Source organism: Meles meles, chromosome 4 (genome assembly GCF_922984935.1).
Source record: "Meles meles chromosome 4, mMelMel3.1 paternal haplotype, whole genome shotgun sequence".
NCBI lineage: Eukaryota > Metazoa > Chordata > Mammalia > Carnivora > Mustelidae > Meles > Meles meles.
The window spans coordinates 162491731-162510298 of NC_060069.1; the positions used below are offsets into that span (position 1 = coordinate 162491731).

General features: G+C 63.5%; 1 protein-coding gene across 1 annotated transcript; it reads left to right on the forward strand.

Annotated features, from left to right (window-relative positions):
* Positions 1-25: 25 nt before the first annotated feature.
* Positions 26-16516, forward strand: RRP1 (ribosomal RNA processing 1). Its single transcript, XM_046001759.1, has 13 exons — positions 26-229; positions 1048-1130; positions 2465-2522; positions 4036-4121; positions 5742-5803; positions 8254-8383; positions 8474-8538; positions 8760-8923; positions 13317-13399; positions 13954-14051; positions 14307-14326; positions 15098-15211; positions 15934-16516. The coding sequence occupies exons 1-13, from the start codon at positions 97-99 to the stop codon at positions 16173-16175; spliced, it is 1338 nt and encodes a 445-aa protein (XP_045857715.1). The 5' UTR covers positions 26-96; the 3' UTR covers positions 16176-16516.
* Positions 16517-18568: the final 2052 nt, after the last annotated feature.

Consider the following 18568-nt stretch of genomic DNA (forward strand, 5'->3'; position numbering starts at 1 on the left):
GCCCGCCCGCGCGAGACCGGCGCTGTCGTGTGACGTCGCACGCGCGCCGGGTGGAAAGACGGGGAGGCGGCGGGCCGCGACTCCGCGGCGTTCGCCATGGTTCCGCGCGTGCAGCTCCCACCCGAGATCCAGCTGGCCCAGCGCCTGGCGGGAAACGAGCAGGTGACCCGGGACCGGGCGGTGAAGAGGCTCCGGAAGTACATCGTCGCCAGGACTCAGCGGGCCGCAGGTTGGCGCGGAACTGGGGGGGCCGGGCCGGGCGGGGGGCGCGGGGCGGGCGGCGCGGGGGCGGGGGAGCCTGGGAACCACGTGGGCCCCGCACGTGGCCAGGCCCGCACGAGCGGGGCCTGCGAGGGAGGCCGTCCCAGTCCGGTTCGCCGCCCGGCGAGCCCTGGCGCCGCGCCCCGCAGCCGGCGGCCTCCCGAGACCCCGGACCCCGCCTGCGCCGCTGCCGGCCGGTTGCGCTCTCGCAGCGGCCTCCTGCTCTTCCGGGTGGCGGTCCGAGTCGGGCTGCGGCGGAGCCCGCCGGGCCCATGGCAGCCTCCGGTGGACGCGGCCCCTGCAGGGCGTCCCCCGCCGTCCGTTAGCAGCGCAGTCCTGAGCCCCATCCGCCGCCCGAGTCCGAAGCGCTGGCGGTCGCCCCAGCCCGGCGGGAGGAGCCCCGCGCCGCGCAGCTCGGGCCTCCGTCCGTGCGCCGAGTGCCGTCGTGTGCCCGCGCGCCTTCTCGCCTGCGGGAGCTAAGTTTCCCCGTCGGAGCTGGAAGCGGAACGCGGACAGGGCACGAGCCCCAGCGCGTGAAGCTGAACGACTTGTCCGCAGGGGACCACGCCGGGTGCGGCGTCCGCGCGGGCACATGGGGCCCTGGATCCGGATACTCGGGGCCTGGGGTGTTTGCTGAAGCATGAAACGGCCGTCGCGGGGCGGGGGAGAGGAGGGCCAGGTGTGCTTCCCGGTGGAGCCCTGAGCGGAGGCGGGCTCGCGACCCCGCGTAGTTGTGGCCCTGACGGCTGGGTGCGCTTTGCCTGAGCGTTGCTGTCGCCGCGGCAGGTGGTTTCACTCACGACGAGCTGCTGAAGGTCTGGAAAGGACTGTTTTACTGCATGTGGATGCAGGACAAGCCGCTGCTCCAGGTGAGTGTGCGGAGCCGCCCCGTCGGTGGGAGGACAGAGGGGCCGTGGCTGACCCTCTTTTCAGCACAGCCAAAGGCTCTGAGTGGAGTTTTAGAGCTTTGACGCTTCGTTTACGGTCAGAGGGCCCAGGCCCGTGGTTCGAGTGTAGGTCATGCTGCCGAGGGAGCACCATCCGGACGGGGGGGTGTGTCCGAGCACCAGAATGGGGGGCACGGAGGGACAGAACCCAAGTCTGCCGAGAAAGGGGTTTCTCCTGCGAGGTGTTTTTTTTTTCTTTTTTTTTAATTTTCTAAAACTGGAGTATTTTTTAGAGCAGTTTTAGGTTCCCAGCAAAACTGAGAGGAAGGCACAGAAAGCTCTTGCGCAGCCCCTTCGTCCACACGTGCACAGCCCCCCCCGCCCCCCCGCGCCGTGCATTTGTTACAGGTGATGACCTTCCTGGCACAGACCGACCCCCAGAGTCCGCAGTGGGTGTGCGGGTTCACCCTGAGTGTGTGCGTTCTGGGGGTTTGGACGGGTGTGCTGACAGGCGCCCCCTGGGCAGGATCTTACACAGGGCTGTGTCACTGCCCACGGCGCCAGCTTGCTTTTCTTTCTCTTCTCTTGTTTAAAGATTTTGTTTAGGGAGCGTGCGTGCACTAGGACGGGGGGAGGGGAGGGAGAGAGAATCCCAAGCTGACTCCGCACACTGTGGAGCCCATTGTAGGGCTCGATCTCACGACCCTGAGACCGTGACCTGAACCAAATCCAAGAGTCAGACGCCCAGTCTCCGGAGCCACCCAGGTGCCCCGAATGCTGGCCTTTCTGAAAGCGTGTTGTCAGGATGGCTCGTTCACTTTCTCCGAATCACCTGGGTGGCGCGGGTACTTTAAAACGCCGACTCCTGTGCCGTATGCAGCGTGTGCTAAGAGGCGGCCCTGGGACGGTCTGTTTCGTAAGCGCCCTAAGGGATACTCAGCACGGCGATGCACTGACGAAGCCTGGCGGCCAGTAGTTTCTAGGGGTCCAGTTTCTTACGGCTGCTCCGGTGGCCCCATCTCTCCTGGGCCCTCCTTCGACTGTCAGCCTCTGTGGCTTGAGGCCTCGGTCGTGGGGGCAGTGGCTGCCCGTGGTTGGGGGGAGCCGCTGTCCGCTCCGGCTGCGGGGGGAGGCCTCTCGCAACGGAGTAGCACGCGGGGTCTCGAGGCTGGCGGGAGCTGGTTCTCGGCTGCGTGAGTGCGGGGGGCGTGCGGGTGTCTTTCTGTTCCTGCTGCTGCTGGTGAGACCATGCGTCTTCGGTGTCTGATGGTGTTCTTTTCTTTCACGTGTCTGTGTGTTCGCTGTTCACGACCCAGGAGGAACTAGGGAGGACCATTTCCCAGCTCCTGCATGCTTTTCAGACCACGGAGGCACGTGAGTACCCTGGCCCCGGGGAGACCCTTTGGGAGGGGCAGAGCTGCCCAGCGTTGGCTACCAGACACGGAAGGCTTGCGTTCTAAGACGAAGGGCAAGCGGAGGTCCCTTTCCTGGCTGGCGTCGCTGGCACTGACGGGCGGGACCCTGTTCCACGTGTGTGGCCACATCGCGTTGTTTATCTCGCGTGGACCCAGCTCGAGGCTGAAGGGCCAGGATCTGCGTTTTAAAATGCAGATGGACATCGCGTGCGGCGTTGTCGAGTTGCTCGACCGAGTCATCTGGTGGCGGCGTTCCCTGCGAACGCTTCCCCGACCCCTCCGTGTTTTTGTCCTGCCCCAGATCTGTAGCCCTCAACCCTGCTCTCGGCCTGCTGTGATCCCTTGGGCACCTGTAGGCGTCTTGATATCAGACTCTGGTCCAGTTGAATTAAGCTTCGGGGGGTGGAGCCCGGGCACCTCCCTCTGCCGCTCAGGGTGGGGGGGAGCTGGGGGAGCCCACGCCTCCGGCGGAGATGGCTGTGGCTGTTGCCGGTGGGGCCCGTGGTTAGCCTGGTGGGTGGATTGGTTTAGTTACGGTTAAGTAGTAGAGTAGTCACGTGAGAGACAGTGACTAGGGTCTCAGTTTGGGAGTGCGTCGCTGGCATGAGTCATCGGTGGGGGTCCGTCTGCCATAGCGTTCCCCTTCTGAGAGCCTGCAGGAGAGTTTCTGTGCTCAGCCAAGGGCCAGCTCAGACCGATGAGGCGCTAACAGTCGAATGGGTCATGGACTCACTGCCCGTGACCGAACCGTCTGACCAGCCCTTCGCTGTTGCAGAAACTTGCTACGGATCAGAGAGGCCCCGTTTGTTTCCCGAGGTCCAGGCGCGGGCCGGGCTGGTTCCCCAAGGCCTCTCTCCTGGGTGTGCAGGCGCCGTCTTCTCCCGAGTCATGGCTTGTTCCTGTGTGCGTGTCTGTGTCCCCCTCTCTTAGAAGGACACCAGTCACATTGGTGACACCCGTGACCTCATTTTACCTTAATTTTTTAAAGACTTTATCTTCAAATAAAGTCTTACTCGAGGTCCTGGGGTTGGGGCTTTGACATGAGTTTGGGGGACAAAGGTTAGCCTGTAGCACCGTGTGTTTGACCTCCTGTTATTGGGGGGTTTGTGCCTGACCCAGTGCCAGCTGTGGGGGTCAGGCGGGGGTCCCAGCCCAGCCAGGAGGGGGAAGAGCCGGCCCGTGGGGGTTAGGCGGGGTCCAAGGAGCCGCTGCTCATGCCGCTCTGCGCCTGTTCTCCGGGGGCGGCTGAGATGGGGGGGTGGAGCCGGGCTCGGCTTTTCTGAGGTTCCCCCAGCCCCATCTCTAAGCCTTGTTCGTAACGGCCCTTCTGAGCGTGACAGACTGGACTGAGGACCCCGGAGGCTGGCCGCTGGGGATGTCCTGAGCAGCTTTCTCTGTGCTCTCTCCTCTCGCTTCCCAGGGCGACTTCCACGTCCTCCCATGATTCTCTCTGGTCTTTCCCCCTCCTTCAGAGCACCTGTTCCTGCAGACGTTTTGGCAGACCATGAACCGCGAGTGGACGGGCATCGACAGACTGCGCCTGGACAAGTTCTACATGGTGAGGGGCCGCGCTCCGCTGCTGGGTTCCGGGGGAACCGGCGGTGCCGAGGTACCTGGGACATAGTCCCGAGCACTATGGCCTCTGGGCCTCTCCTGCTGTGGCAGGGCGGCCCTCCTGGGGACTGACCCGTACGTCTCGTGGCCTGTGAGGGGAGCGCACGGGGCTGGGGTTGCCCGGCGTGTGCCCCATCTCCGAGGGTAGGTGAGCAGGCAGAGAACTCAGGACTTCAGCAGCACAGATTCCGCTTCGGAGGAGGAGGGTTAAAGCCGCCCACCTGGGGTGGATCGGGGCTGCAGCCTTGCCCCCTGCTGCAGAGGCCACGAGCCCGTGCGTGCCAGCCGACCTGCCGAGAGCTCGTGCCCCAGCTGTAGGCCTCGTCCACTTGTGGGCGCACAGGTGGGAAGGTGCTTTCCGCCGGGCGGGGGTGGTGGGTAGAGCCGTGGCGTGCAGAATCCCCTTTCCTTTCTGCCGCCGCGCTCCTGAGAGCTCAGGGTACTGCGTGGTCCTCAGAGATTCAGAGACTCGGATCCCCGCCCGCACTCGAACGGCACCCCTGTTCCCGCAGCCTGTCCCCTGGGGCTTGCTGTCTGCGAGCGGGTGGCCCAGCGGGGTGTGGGCTGGGCCTCACTGGGGATGGCGCCTTTGGGGCAGCAGATACTCGTGACCTGCCACTGGGATCAGCTCCCCGCCCAGACGTGGCCCGGGGTTCTGTGGACACTGTGTGTCTCAGATGGGGTGAGCACCAGCGAGTGGGTGAGGTGTGGAGCTCTGGGAGGGAGGGACGCTAAAGCCTCCGGGGCCAGGGGCCGGGCTGGGCACTGCCACACAGCGCGGTTTAGAGACGTAGGAGTCTCCGTGAGGTGCCGTTGCTGCGTGTGTGAGAGGATGGCTTTTGTTCTGGGGGTGGGGGGGGCCGTGGGACCGCACCCGGCAGCACAGCCTGCTGGAGAGGCCAAGCCTGCGGTGGCCCCACACACTGGGAGTGGCGTCACCGGGGCCCCTTGTGTCCCGGGGCACATCTGATGGCCCGGAAACCCATCCCCGCGTGCATCCTCTGTCCCTTTACACTCGCGGACCCCTCTGTGTGCGCGGCCTCCCATCAGCACGGAAGGAAAACCGCTGGAGAAGCCGTGAGTGGTGGTCAAGGAGAAGCGGGGCGTCGGGGGGCGAGGGTCAGGGTTTGTCGTAAAGGGTGAGCTTTGAAAGGGGGCGTTTTCCCTCTGGGCATGAGAGGAAGCAGACACGTTTGTTGTCTGCTGGGGAGAGAAGTCCGTCAGAAAGCTCAGAGGAGCTTTTCCCCAGGACCTCAGCCTCCTCGGGGGAACAGGCTCTTTGTTCCCTGTTCGCACTCCTGAAATGACGACCGTTGCCCTTGGCTTTCGTGACGACGGTTGCTCCCCGATGCGTCTGCTGTGAGCCCCGAGTCCTGGTGCTCTTGGAAAGTGGTCGCACCCCAGCTTGGGAGCGGCGACCCGTTCTCTGGACTCGGCGTCCCCTCTGCCAACAGCTCTTGGGGGCCTGCTGTGGGCTCGGGGCCACAGAGATGACCGGGAGCACGGGGGGTTCTGGGGAGGCTGGGCTGTGCCCCACTAACAAGGGTCTCCGTTCATGCCACAGCTCATGCGGATGGTCCTGAACGAGTCCTTGAAGGCCCTGAAGACGCGGGGCTGGGAAGAAAGGTTGGTACTCGTGGCCCGTCCGGAGCACGGCCTCTTCTCGCGGGCGAGCGCGTCGCTGGGCCCACGTGCTTCTCTCTCAGTCTGTCGAGGAGGGGTCCGTCTCCCCGTGAACGGGGGTCCCGATGGTGCTCGAAGCGAAGGCATTTTTAGAATTGGGTTTTGTGTGTGTATTCACAGAAATGAACATTTTCAGCCTTAATGGTGAGATCTGTGAATCCAAACTGAGTTCTCCCGTTATTAAGGTTTGGTTTTTCAGTATGACGGTGCACAGCTGAGGTGCTCTTTTTTGTTGGGTTTTTTGGTGTAACGTGGCGTATCCCGCTCCATCGTCAGCGGTGTGTGCCTTGGTTCTAGAAACACGGCATTCGGATTTGCCGCCTTTTTTTTTTTTTAAAGATTTTATTTACTTATTTGACAGAGAGATCACAAGCAGGCAGAGAGGCAGGCAGAGAGAGAGGAGGAAGCAGGCTGCCCACTGAGCAGAGAGCCCGATGCGGGGCTCTATCCCAGGACCCTGGGATCATGACCTGAGCCGAAGGCAGAGGCTTTAACCCACTGAGCCACCCAGGCGCCCCCAGATTTGCCGCTTTTGACAGAGCTGCTTGTGGCGGGGTAGCCCGTGTCCCCCAGATGAAGAGGCTTGTGTTTCTGGCCAGCCTTGGGTTTCCCCTGGCCCCGGGCCGGCAGGACTGTAACGAGCCCGAGCTCCTCCACCCTCCCGGGAGCCTGGGGAGCCCACCGGGGCAGGGCTGGCTGAGCTGGGGCTCCCCGTGGTGGCGGCCGGCCTCTCCGCGTCCGGGAGGTGTCCCGAGAGCGGCCGCACCAAACGGGTTTCTGAGTTCATGTTTTGAAGTTTTTAAAATTAGTTTAAAGCTTCATCTTTTTCGGTGTTTTTCTCACTGTGAGAGTGACATGTTCCCAGTAGAAGGAACCCTGGAGACTGCTGTAAAACGTCGAGGGAGGACGCGAGCCCCCACCGACAGAGATCTCTGGGACGCCGCCGTGCTCCGTGCGGCATCGGCGTCGGGGCAGACCGTGTGCAGGCGGCTGTGGTTTCCCTGAAGACACGCCAGCGCCCCTCGTGTCCGTGCCCGCTGCATGCTCTTGCCGGGGGGCAAGGGGAGACAGACTTGGAAACGGCATGTTTGGAATGGTTTTGTAACGAGGCCGGGTACTCTAGACCAGTTTACTTCTAGTCTGTGGACACGAGCACCCGCGCCGGCCTGGGCGCTGGGCTCTGGGCGAGTACGGTGACCTGCTTGCCCCGGCCCACTTTTTCCCGTGTGAAACAGATCGGCTGGAGCAGCCTGTTGCTCCCTGGGGTCTTCGGAGTTTAGAATTACTACGAATGACTTTTTCAGGCAAGGGTGCCCCTGCTGGTGCCGGATTTTCACCCTTTCGTTCCCGCGAGGTGCCGAGCCCCGGGGGTCTCACTGTCTCAGGATGTAGGATTCGGTCCCCATGGGTGGCTAGTGCGTGAGCAGAACTGGAAGCTGAAGGGACGTTTTATTTCTGTTAACTCTTTCGGTTTGTTCTTTTAAGAGTAGTTCCGTTCTCATTGCTGGTAAGAGATGCAGAGAGAGCCTTTGGGAGAACCCAGGAGTCTCTGATGGGCCCTTCGAAGCAGCCGTCTGTTCCCATAGCCTGTCCCTGTTCCGCGCAGCTGGCCAGCCCTGCTTGGCTGGTCAGCGTTTGCTGGTGTCGCCGACCCGGGAGGAGGGCTCCCCTCTCCGGAGCCGCGGACGGCACCCTCCCTCCTGTCCCGGGGCCGGTGAAGCCCCAGTACTGTCCTGGGTCCCCGCTCAGGGCTCGTTACACACCGCGTGTTCTCCGGCTCGGGTGTGTTATTCGGCGTCCCCAGGCACGTCGATCAGCAAAGACCGGTCGCCAGCGCTCTCTCACCTGGGAGCCCAGGCCTCTGAGACCACGGACACCAGCGTGCTCGGGGCCAGCAGATACGGCTGTGGCAGACGTGGCCGGCCCGGGGCCACAGACTCTACTATGGGACCGGGAACGCAGCTCTTCCCCGTCTCCGTTCCTCGCCTTTCCTCTGCCCTGGTGTGCCCTCCTGGGCAGTTCCGGGAGGACGGAGTGAGGCAAGATGCCGTGGTGTAGTTTCTTGTCACACCAGGCCTTTGCCCTTACACTTGGGTCCGCGCACAGAAGGGAAGGCGTGTGTGAGCGTGGGCGACGTGTACACGCCCGGCCCTTACAGCGGAGGCGCGGTCTCGCCACACCTGCCGCTGCCGACGGCGGTCCCGAGTCCGTGGTTAGGAGTCCCTTGTGCTGGAACGCACCCAGGTCGCCAGGCCACCTCCCGTGGGGGTGGGGAAGCCGGCGGGGCGCTGGCCTGTGATAGCTTCGCCGTGCGGGCTCCCGGTGAGGCAGGGGACCGTGCGGGCTCCTCGCCGGCGGGGCTGCCTGCCGCACTGGCCGCTTTCCGTCCTCAGGCAGATCGAGCGGCTGCTGGAGCTGTTGACGACGGAGATCCTGCACCCCGACAGCCAGGCCCCCAGTGGGGTGAAGAGCCACTTCCTGGAGATCTTCCTGGAGGAGCTGAGCAAAGTGGGCGCCACTGAGGTGAGGGCCGCGGGCGGCGGGTGGCGGCTGACCCCTCCCCAGGGCTCCCGCACAAGGGACCGAGGCAGGTGCCCTCTCCTTTCTCCGCAGCTGACGGCTGACCAGAACCTCAAGTTCATCGAGCCCTTCTGCGCCATCGCTGCTCGCACTCAGGAGTGAGTGGCGGGGGGGCCTGCTCCGGCCTGGGTCTTCTTTCCCCCTGGCTTCTCCGGGTGCCCGCCTGTGGGGAGTCGCTGTTCCCTCCCCGGGGCAGAGACGGAGTCGCGTCTGTGTGTGACGGGGTCATGGGGGGGGGGGGCCCACACAGCGGGGGCGGGGCGGGTGGGGACAGGCGCCCAGCCTGACGTACGCGCCCGGTGCCTGCTGCCCCCCCCAGCTCCCTGGTTTTGCATAACATCACTCGCGGCATCTTTGAAGCGATCGTGGAACAGGCACCGTTTGCCATCGAGGACCTTCTGGGCGAGCTGGACGCACAGGACGGGGAGGAGGGGACATCGGAGGACGAGGCGCGCGAGCGGGATGTGCCGTCCGCGGAACCAGGTGAGGGGGTCCACGCAGCCACGGCGACGGTGTCCGCTCGGGCCAGCAGGCTTCGGGGCTTGCGGGCGTCCCTGCAGTCGCTCCTTAACCCCATTCTCAGGATGCCGTCCTGACTTCCGGCGGGTCTCTGGCCTGCTGTCTCCCTGCCCCCCACCTCTGCCTCCTCACCCCTCCTCTCCGGTCCCCAGCCTTCCCCAGGCTCACCTGGACGTCCCTGTCTCTACCCTGTCTCTACCCTGTCTCCCTTGCTGGGATTCTCCACAAGGTGTCTTACTTTCTGGTATAAATCACTTGAAATTGCATAAATTACTAGTTTATCGTTCGTGGGCTTTTCTCCCCGCCGGATGTGGGCTCCCCCGGGACAGGGAGTTCTGTCGGTCACAGCTGCGTCCCCAGTGCTGGGAACGACCCTGGCACAGAGGAGGAGCCCGCCTGATGGAGTTTGAGGGGAACGAGGGAGCGGTGGCCACGGGTGGTGTCCCACTGAAGGCCTTCAGACTCAGGGCCTGGGTTCCCGCCGCTGTTGACAGTCTCGATGCTAACGTGGATCCTTGCGGGACGTGGGCTCACCTCACGTGGCCCGTGGACCGGGTCGTGGCCCTGGCTGCAGGGGTGCGTCAGTGCATCGGTTTCAGGACTTTTCCCTGCCACCCGCTCGCTCTTTTTGGTCATAAAATAGGCATCGTGTAAAGTTTACTACGTTAACTTTTTCTTTTTTTTTAAAGATTTTATTTACTTATTTGACAGGCAGAGATTACAAGTAGGGAGCGAGGCAGGCAGAGAGAGAGGAGGAAGCAGGCTCCCTGCCAAGCAGAGAGCCCGATGTGGGGCTCGATCCCAGAACCCTGGGATCATGACCTGAGCGAAAGGCAGAGGCTTTAACCCACTGAGCCACTCAGGCGCCCCCTTTTTCTTTTTTTTTTTTTAAAGATTTTATTTATTTATTTGACAGAGATCACAAGTAGGCAGAGAGGCAGGCAGAGAGAGAGAGGGGGAAGCAGGCTCCCTGCCGAGCAGAGAGCCCGATGTGGGGCTCGATCCCAGGACTCTGGGATCATGACCTGAGCCGAAGGCAGAGGGTTTAACCCACTGAGCCACCCAGGCGCCCCCCCCTTTTTCTTCTTTTAAGACACGTTTGCTCAGCACCGTGGTCAGACTGTTGGTTTAGCGATCAACAGCGCAGGCGGGAAAGGAAAAACCCACCTTAGTCTTCCGTGGGACGCGCTGTGCTGTCCGCAGAACAGAACGGAACGCTCTGATGTGCTCTTGGTCACAAATCCAGGCCTCGAGGCGCTTGCCCTCACGCTCTAGAACGTGTCTTCTTCGCCGCAGCTCGGCTCTGCCACCACGGGGCGTGGCTGAGGGCCCAGGTCTCTTGGAAGCTGTGGCTTGCCTGGCTCCCTTCTGTGCCCCCCCCGCCGTGGGCCCCCCTCTGTGGCTTCCCCCGCCCCCGTGGCTGCACCCAGCTCTGCTCTCCTGCTCAGCTCTGTGTCCTGGCAGCGGTGAGAACCTTCTGCATTCCCCTGGGAATGCCCTCCACGACCACAGTTGTCCCTCCCACCAGGCCACCTCCACGGCCACCACCGAGGTTTCCGGAACCACTTTGAGCTCTGGCTGGAGGAGGCCGTCGCGGTCTCTGGCTTAGGGCTCTTCACGGCGTCGTGTTTCGGAGTGACAGACAGTCTTGGCTGCCGAGTCGCTGCGGTCAGATGCTGCAAGAGCCGGGCCTCCCTTCTTGCCGTTGCCTCGGTCCTGTCTGTCCATCAGTTTTCCCGTAGTGTTCGAGATGTCCTCGCTGCTGCTCGCTGGTGTCTTAATGCCACCACCGGAAGTCTTCATGGTGAAACAGGCACCAGGCCTTTGAGAATCGTCTCTTGACACCGCTGTCTTTGGTTCCACGTCTTCCGTCCTCCTCGTGTGGCCTTGGGGACACGGCTGTGTCCCCTCCTCTCTAGCGGCGTAGGTGGCAAAGCCCAAGCCTCTGGGGCACTTGGAGCTCGGGTCTCTGAACCCGCGGTGCGCAGGGATCCCCGTGCTCGGAGTGACTCCGACTTCCAGGGCTCAGACCTCCCATGAGCTGCGGCGGTGGTCCAGGCTCCCGGAGACTCTGACCTGGGGCGGCGGGGGGCGGGGGCCTTAACGGAGCTTTCCCTGGGGTGGTCCCCGGGCAGGAGAGGTACTGGTCGTGTGTGAGCGTTCACGGTGTTCACAGGCTGGTGCAGCCACCAGCGCCGTCGCGTCGGGGACTTTGCAGCTTTCCGTACTGAAACTCTTCCCCGCAACACCCCGTCCCCAAGCGCCTGGCACCCACCTTCGCCTCCCTGTCCCTGCGGATCTGACCGGTCTGGGTCCCTCCTGTGAGTGGGTCGCACGCTGTTTGTCCTTCTGTGGCTGGTGCTCATGTCGCCGACCACGGTGTCCTCGAGGTCCATCCCTGTCACAGCATGGGCCAGTTTCTTCTTCTAAGGTTAGGTACTGTCCCACCGTACGTGAGGCCGCGTTGTGCTTATCCGCGCGCCCATCAGGGCCCCCGTGGGTGCTGCCATGTCTTGGCTCTGGGGAGTAACGCAGCGAGCACGGACGAGCAAGTGTCTCTTGGGGACCCGGCTTCCAGTTCTGGGGGCACGTACCCAGACGCAGGCTTGCACGGTCACGTGTGATTCTTAACGCACTTGAGGCGCCTCCCACGGTGCTGTTCCCACCGCAGCCGTGTCTCTCCGTGTACCCACCTGCAGCACGCGGGGGTCCAGCGGCCTGTCCCGTTGCCAGGGCCACCCCGTGGGTGGGAGGGGGTATCTCCCTGAGGTTCCTGCCGACCAGGGACATGGAGCGTCTTCACGTGCCCGTTGGCCGTCTGTGCGTCTTTCTGGAGACCTGTGCGCTCGAGTCCTTTGCTTTTGCGGGGGGGGGGGGGTCCTGTGCTGTGGAGTGCTGGGAGCTCGGGCTGCCTTCTGGGTGCTCCAGCCCTGTCCGTCTGGGACTTGCAGCCCTGTCCATCCGGGACCCCCGGGACCCCGCTTTCTGCAGGCGGCCTTCTGGATCGTGGCTGTTGGTGCGCGGAGCGTGAACTTCCATCATTCAGTTGGTCTGTTGTCCTGCTCTGTAGGTCTTTTGGGCCCTAAGAGCTCATTGGCGCGGCCAGTTTCATGAAGGTTTTGCTTTGTGCTTTTTCTTTCTTTTTTTTATTAAGATTTTATTTGTGTCAGAGTGAGGGAAGGGACAGAGAGAGAGAGGGAGAAGCAGGCTCCCCGCTGAGCAGGGAGCCTGATGCAGGGCTCGATCCCAGGACCCTGAGATCATGACCTGAGCCGAAGGCAGATGCTTCACCGACTGAGCCACCCAGGTGCCTCGGCTCTGTGTTCTGCTTTTTGTTTTTTGTTTTTTAATTTTATTTATTTATTTGTTAGAGTGAGAGAGAACGAGAGCACGCGCACACAGGTAGAGCAGCAGGCAGAGGCCGAGGGAGACACAGGCCCCCGTGGAGCAAGGAGCCCGGTGCGGGACTCAACCCCAGGACCCTGGGATCAGGACCTGAGCTGAAGGCGGAGGCTCCGCTGACTGAGCCCCCCCAGGCGTCCCTGCTCTGTGTTTTTTTAAAAGTGTGACTGAGTTCTCACACAGAGGTCTCGTATTTCCTTTAAGTTGAACTTGTACGTGGGTGAAGGACCCAGTTTCGTCCCCTTCCCTGTGGCCGTCTAGTTTTCCCAGCACCATTTTTTGAAGAGACTGGCTTCCCCCGGTGAACATACTGGAACCCTTACGGAATTTGGCCCTGTGGAGTTAAGGGTTCCTTTCTCCTGCCGCCCGCTCCGACAGCCCTGTGGGAGTGTTTCTAGGTGGCTGTGCCCCCCCTCCCCCGGCCCCCGTGTGAGCATTTCATCCCGCCATCCTGTGCGTCTTGCCCGTCCTGTCCCTCGGCCTGAGTCACCCCGACAGGCAGATGCAGGAGTCGGCTGGCGGGCCCACGGTGCCTGCCTGTGGCCCTGTCGTCCTCGTTCTCTGTCACACTCGCCTGTCATCAGCTCCGTTCTGTAGGTGGTGACGCAGAGCCCTGAATGACCAGAAACACGGTCTCTGTGGCCCTTTGATCCGGCCTGCCCGGTGGCTGGACCTGCCTCCCCTTCTTCCTTGGTTCTGGAACTTCTGACCTTACAGCGGTTTCATGAGACATCCACGGGTCATCCCTGCTAATTTCACCATCAGGACAATGTCTCCGGCCGCTGGCGCGGGGACGTCTCATCCAGGGGCTCCTCACCCTCTTCGAGGCTACAGCTGTGCCTCTGCCCAGGTCGTGCGCCCCGGCACATAGGCTCGTGGTTCCTGGGTGTTTGTGCCAGGGTGCTGTGCACGCTGGGCATGCGTGCTTGAGTTCATGAGGACCTTATTGTTCCAGGCTCCCCCCGAGGGGCTGCACCCCCCGACAGGAGCGATGAGCCGCCGGGAGGTGGTGAGGACGGCGTGGGCCCCGTCCTCCAGGTGGGTGGCCTGGGCTCGCAGGGGGCAGGCGCACCGGCCCCTCTGTGCAGCAGCCGGGAGGCCTTGAAACCGGGGCGGGGGTGGCCGATGGGGGTTGGGCTGTGCTGCTGCTCAGCGGCCCCGGGTGTGCTCTCTGCTCGCCCCGGGCGCAGGGCAGATGAGACGGCATTGCCGGGAGCTCGCCTCGGGTCCCGCTCGGGGTCAGAGCCCAGCAGGGGCAGAAGACTTGCTGGGAATCCGTGAATGTTGGTTATTTGTTAAATTAGTGAGAACAAAGTGTATTGGCTTAAATGGCTCTGTCAAAATGAGTGTGACGCGTGTTCTTTCTGCCTGCTTTGATGTGGCTGCCGGAGGGCGTAGTCGCAGAGGCCGGCCGGGGCGGCCCCGGGAGCACGTTCGCTGCCTCGTGTTGCCCGCAGCGTTTGCCTAGGGGACTGGGGAGGGGAGGATGCCTGTGTGCGTCCTTGGGACCCGCCCGAGGATCTGCGCCTGGTCAGCACTTGGTTCCTGGGTCCTGGACCGCGAGGTGACGGGTGTCTGTCTCTGTGCCTCAGTTTGACTACGAGGCTGTGGCCAGCAGACTGTTCGCGGTGGCCAGTGAGCAGAGCACCCCTTCCCAGAACCGGAAGCGCCTCTACAAAGTGATCCGGAAGTAAGTTGCCCTGAAGGGGGCAGGCAACGCCCTCCCCTTCCCCTTGGAGTTGCTCTCGCTTCACCCCACCTGGCTCTGCCCCACCTGGCTCTGCCCCACCTGGCTCCATCTCCTGGCCTCGGTGCCTCCCTCCGGCCCTCGGAGCCAAGACGGAGGGACGTTGTTGAGGGTGGCCCCCTGGGCAGCCAGCGGGAGGGCCATGTCCCCGCTCATGCAGAAGCTGCGACCCCAGTGAGCACCCGTTTCTCCTTTCAGGTTGCAGGACCTCGCCGAGGGTGAGCATCTCAGGCCGAGACTCTGGTCCGGAGCCCCATCCTCGTCCTGGGCGCATTGCCTCCTGTGGTCGCCCTCCCCGTGGGATCCGTCGCTGCCCGGGAGAGGGGGCCTGGGGGGCTCTCTGGCTCGTCCTCGCCCCTCTTGGTGGCTCTCGGGTCCGGGTGTGCCAGAATCCCTGGGAGGCCTGATGCCCAGTGCTGGTCCCCGGGGCAGGGGCCTGAGAACCTGTGTGTCTCGTGAGTTCTGTGGCCTGCCCTGTGACTGGTCGGCGGTGCCGTGGACGTGGCTGTCCTGCTGTGAGAGGTTTTAGATGTAGAGCAGCGTCTGGGCGGTGGTTGATGGTGCAAGCTCGCACGGCTGCCACTGTGGCCCCGCCCTCCGTGTTTTCCTGTCCTTGTCTCCCGTCCTCCCTCCCGCTGTCCCCACAAGGTCGTTTTCACGCGGTGGTGTGTGTGAATACCGTGGATGTGTGGTGGGGTTTCCACGCACAGACCCCTGTCAACACGGAGAGTGTTGCCATGGGCCCCCTCCTAGCCTTAGCTTTTAGGGAATCGAGGATGAGGTAGTGTGAGGGCTCCGGGGCCTGGATCTGGCTGGCGGCCCACCTCCTGCACGGTCTGGAGCCGCTGGTGGCTGCGCGGGCCCGAGAACGGGTCCATGTGGCACGGGGTGCATGGCGGGGGTGCCTGCGTGGCTGTTCGCAGCCCCGACGTGCACACTGAAAACACCCGACCTGCCTCAGCCTCCTGACGGCCTGCTTTGGTCTGTAGGCATCTTCCCAGAGGATGACGTGCCAGAAAAAGCCTACAGGAACCTGCGGGACGAGGGGCAGGAGAGGAGGACAAAGAAGCGTTTGCCCAAAGCCAGGTCACAAAACCGTCCAGGTAGGACGGGCGGCATCTGGCGCTGATGGGGCGTTGGTGTTTGCGGGCTCTGCCTTGCTCTCGCCTTCCTCCCGGCTTGTCCTCAGGACTGTGCTTAACCCCGGCTGGGGCTGCCCTGCGCCCACTGCCCCACGGGGACATGTTGCTATGCAGATGGGCTGTGGGCACGGGACCAGCCAGGGTGGGGAAGGGCTGCGGAAGAGGGACAGGTGTGGGCCCAGCCCTGGCTGAGAGCCCTCCTGCGCTTGCCCGCGTGTGCTTAACAGTCTCGGTCCGGGGTCTGCCCTTGGCCGGGTCTCCTGACTTCACCCTGGTTCTGTTCCTGCCCCGGTCACCTCCGGCCGCGTTGGCTTGCGCCTGGGCCCCGCTGTGCCTGTGTGGTGGCTCTGTCGTGCGCCAGGTTGGGTCTGCTCCGTCCTGGGTTCGAGCCGGCCCACCCTCTCCGTCTCAGCTTCGCAGCCGCTTTCTGTCCAGTCTGCCGACCTGCTGGCTTTCCTGCGGCCCAGCTTGGGAGCCGGCAGCGTCTCATGTCTGCCTGATGGCCGTGGGGCTTGACGTCCACACTGGCAGGGACGCTCTTGTTGGCAGGGGCGGGTCTGCTTCTGAGGCTGTCGGGTCCACTCGTGTCCTTTGTGTGGTCCTGGAGTTGGCGCCTGCGGTCAGGATGGCAGCGGGTAACCAGGCCTTGACGGTGCCTCGTTCCCGTGGCCTTGCTGTTTCAGGGAAAGGCAGGAAGGAGGACTCATGTCCAGACCCGAGCTCCGGATTCAAGAGGAGGATGAGGCGGCGGCAGCGGCGGGGTTCGGGGGCTGAGCCTGCGGCGCCCCAGGAGCAGTGTGGGCTGAAGAAGGAGGCGAGAGGGGCTCGGAAGAAGAGGCGGCGGCTTCGGGCTGGGGCCAGAGCGAAGGGGGCCGGATGCCAGGAGCTACAGACCAAGCGGTGGCCGCCGCAGAGCCGGAAGTGACCCCAGCAGGCCGGGCACACGCAGGGAGGCGCTGTCCCTGTGGCTCCTTGCGCTGAGTGGCGTTGGGGCACGGACCGCAGGGCCCTGTTCCTGAGACGGTGGACACAGACTCCCACGGCTCCCTGATGCGCTGTGTCGGCAGAGGGTCGGGCCCCTGAGAGCGTGGACGCTGATCTTGGTCCGGCCAGGAAGCCTCCGGAGACCTCCAACTGCTTGGCAGACCCCTCCCTGGCCCGGGGCCTGGCCGCATGTGGGGGCGCCCGTGAATAAAGTGCCGTGCGGCTCTCAGGAGCAGGGTGGCGGCCAGTGGTGTGACCGGACAGGTGCTGGTTCCCCAGTCATGTTTGTGTTTCGTGTCCATCGTGTGCGGAAAACGGTTTTTGCGTGTCTCAGAGTCCGGGAGAAGCAGCCGAGTGGTAGCTGTGGCTCTGTGGGCGTCCTCTTCGCAAACTCGTGTCCGGAGCCATCGGCGAATCTGTTCCTGTCAGCCCCATGGCTTGGGGTTGGCGTGTCCGAGGCAGAGAGGTCAGCCTGTGGGACTGGGAGGCAGAGACCCCAGTGCGCGGCCCCACTGTGCCCCTCACGGCTGCCCACAGCGCCTCCGATCCCGTGTCAGCCCTGCTGCGGGTCTGGGGGCTACTGAGCGGAGCGCCGTGCAGAGCCCCGGCCTGAGCATGGGCGGCGGTGCTGCGTGGGTTCCTGGGAACTTCGCGTGGTGCCGCGGTGCGGTCAGGCCTGCGTGCGTGGCGGGTGGGTGCCGTCTGGGTGAGCCGGTCCGGTCACTGCTGGGCTGAGGTGTGCGGCTGAGCCCAGCAAAAGGCCATCCAGACCTCAGCTGAACCCCGGTTCCACATGCCTTGCCGCTTGTTGGAAGTGTGGCACTTGGTGACCCCCTTTCCGTCAGCTGGGTGGACGGGGGAGGGGGCGCCTGGGCTGGCTGGGCTTGGGGTGGAGGCTTACTCGTGAAGGTCGCCGTTCCCGTTCTCCAAAGTGACCTGGGAGGACCAGCGCGCGTGGCACGGCAGGGGGCCGAGCTCAGTACAGCGCCCAGGCAGGCGGCCTGGCGGACACAGCTGAGCCCCCATGTCCTGCCCACACCCATCTTTGCCGGTGGCTCCCCAGGCCGGGGGTCCTGCTGCCGTTCCTGCCAGTTCTCCTGTGTGGCAGAGACGGGGGATGCTGCATTGTTCTGTTTTTAACTTTTTTTTTTTTTTTTTTTTATTTGACAGAGAGAAATCACAACTAGGCAGAGAGGCAGGCAGAGAGAGAGGAGGAAGCAGGCTCCCTGCAGAGCAGAGAGCCCGATGTGGGGCTCGATCCCAGGACTCTGGGATCATGACCCGAGCTGAAGGCAGAGGCTTTAACCCACTGAGCCACCCAGGCGCCCCTGTTTTTAACTTTTTGGTCAAAAACTGAAGAAGCAAGCTCACTGCAGAAATCACTGAGAACACGGAAGTCCTGCCTGCCGTCCTCTGACCAGAGTGTGCATGGCTTCCTGAGCGCTGGGCTCTAGGCCATTCTCAGCCCACACTGTGGTCCTTCGCTGACTTGCTGTGCTGTGTGGACACCGTGACTCGACGCACCGGCAGGCTGGGACGGCTTTGGGCCGCCCCCGCGTCTGACTGGCAGTGTCCCCCTCTGGGTCATGCTCTCCTTGGGCGGAGCAGGGAAGTCTTGGGGAGAGCCTGTGTCCAGGAGCGGACGTTACGTGTATTTCCCCATGCATTCTATTTCTAAAACCTTTTTATCGAGCTGTCGCTCATGCGCCTCAAGTCCCCCGTGTCGCACGGACGCGTCTGTCGTTCTCAGCACAGTCAGAGCCGCGTAGCCATCACGAGAGTCCGTGTTTGAGCGTTTGGTCCTGGGAGAGATGGCTGTCCTCGAGTTGTCCTCCCCTGGCCTGCCTCGGCCCGACGCTAACCCACCTTGTGTCTGTGCAGACGTCCCGATCCTGGACTGTCCCGTAGCCACGTGGTCTCCTGTGTGCAGCTTTGCTCACGTGGTACGCTTCCAGGGTTCACCTGTGTCCCTCGCACACATCACGGTTTCGTTCCCATGTGGCTTTGTGATACCCCGTTGTGTGGACACTCAGGCTCCCTCTGCCATCCAAAAGCCCCGTGCTCCCGTGAAGGCCTCCGTGAGCCCAGAGGACCTACGGCGAAGAAGCAAGTACTGTGGGTTTTCACGGGACATTCCCAGACCCCGAACCCCCTCTCGCCAGCTCTCTGATCCCAGGACGCGTTTGGCTAACGGACACACGAGTGTCACGATCAGGCCCAGATGCTCAGGGACGCGGCTCAGAGTCCCGGCGCCCGGAGGCTGTGATGCCGTGGGGGACGCCCCGGGCAGGAGGTGGGGAGGGCCGTACGCGCCGCAAACCCGCCGCTGGATGC

Coding starts and splice junctions, on each gene's coding strand:
- RRP1 (XM_046001759.1), top strand. CDS start 97: ATGGTTCCGCGCGTGCAGCTCCCACCCGAGATCCAGCTGGCCCAGCGC. Junction 2,523..4,035: donor TTTTCAGACCACGGAGGCAC/GTGAGTACCCTG, acceptor CCCCTCCTTCAG/AGCACCTGTTCCTGCAGACG. Junction 8,924..13,316: donor TGTGCCGTCCGCGGAACCAG/GTGAGGGGGTCC, acceptor TTATTGTTCCAG/GCTCCCCCCGAGGGGCTGCA.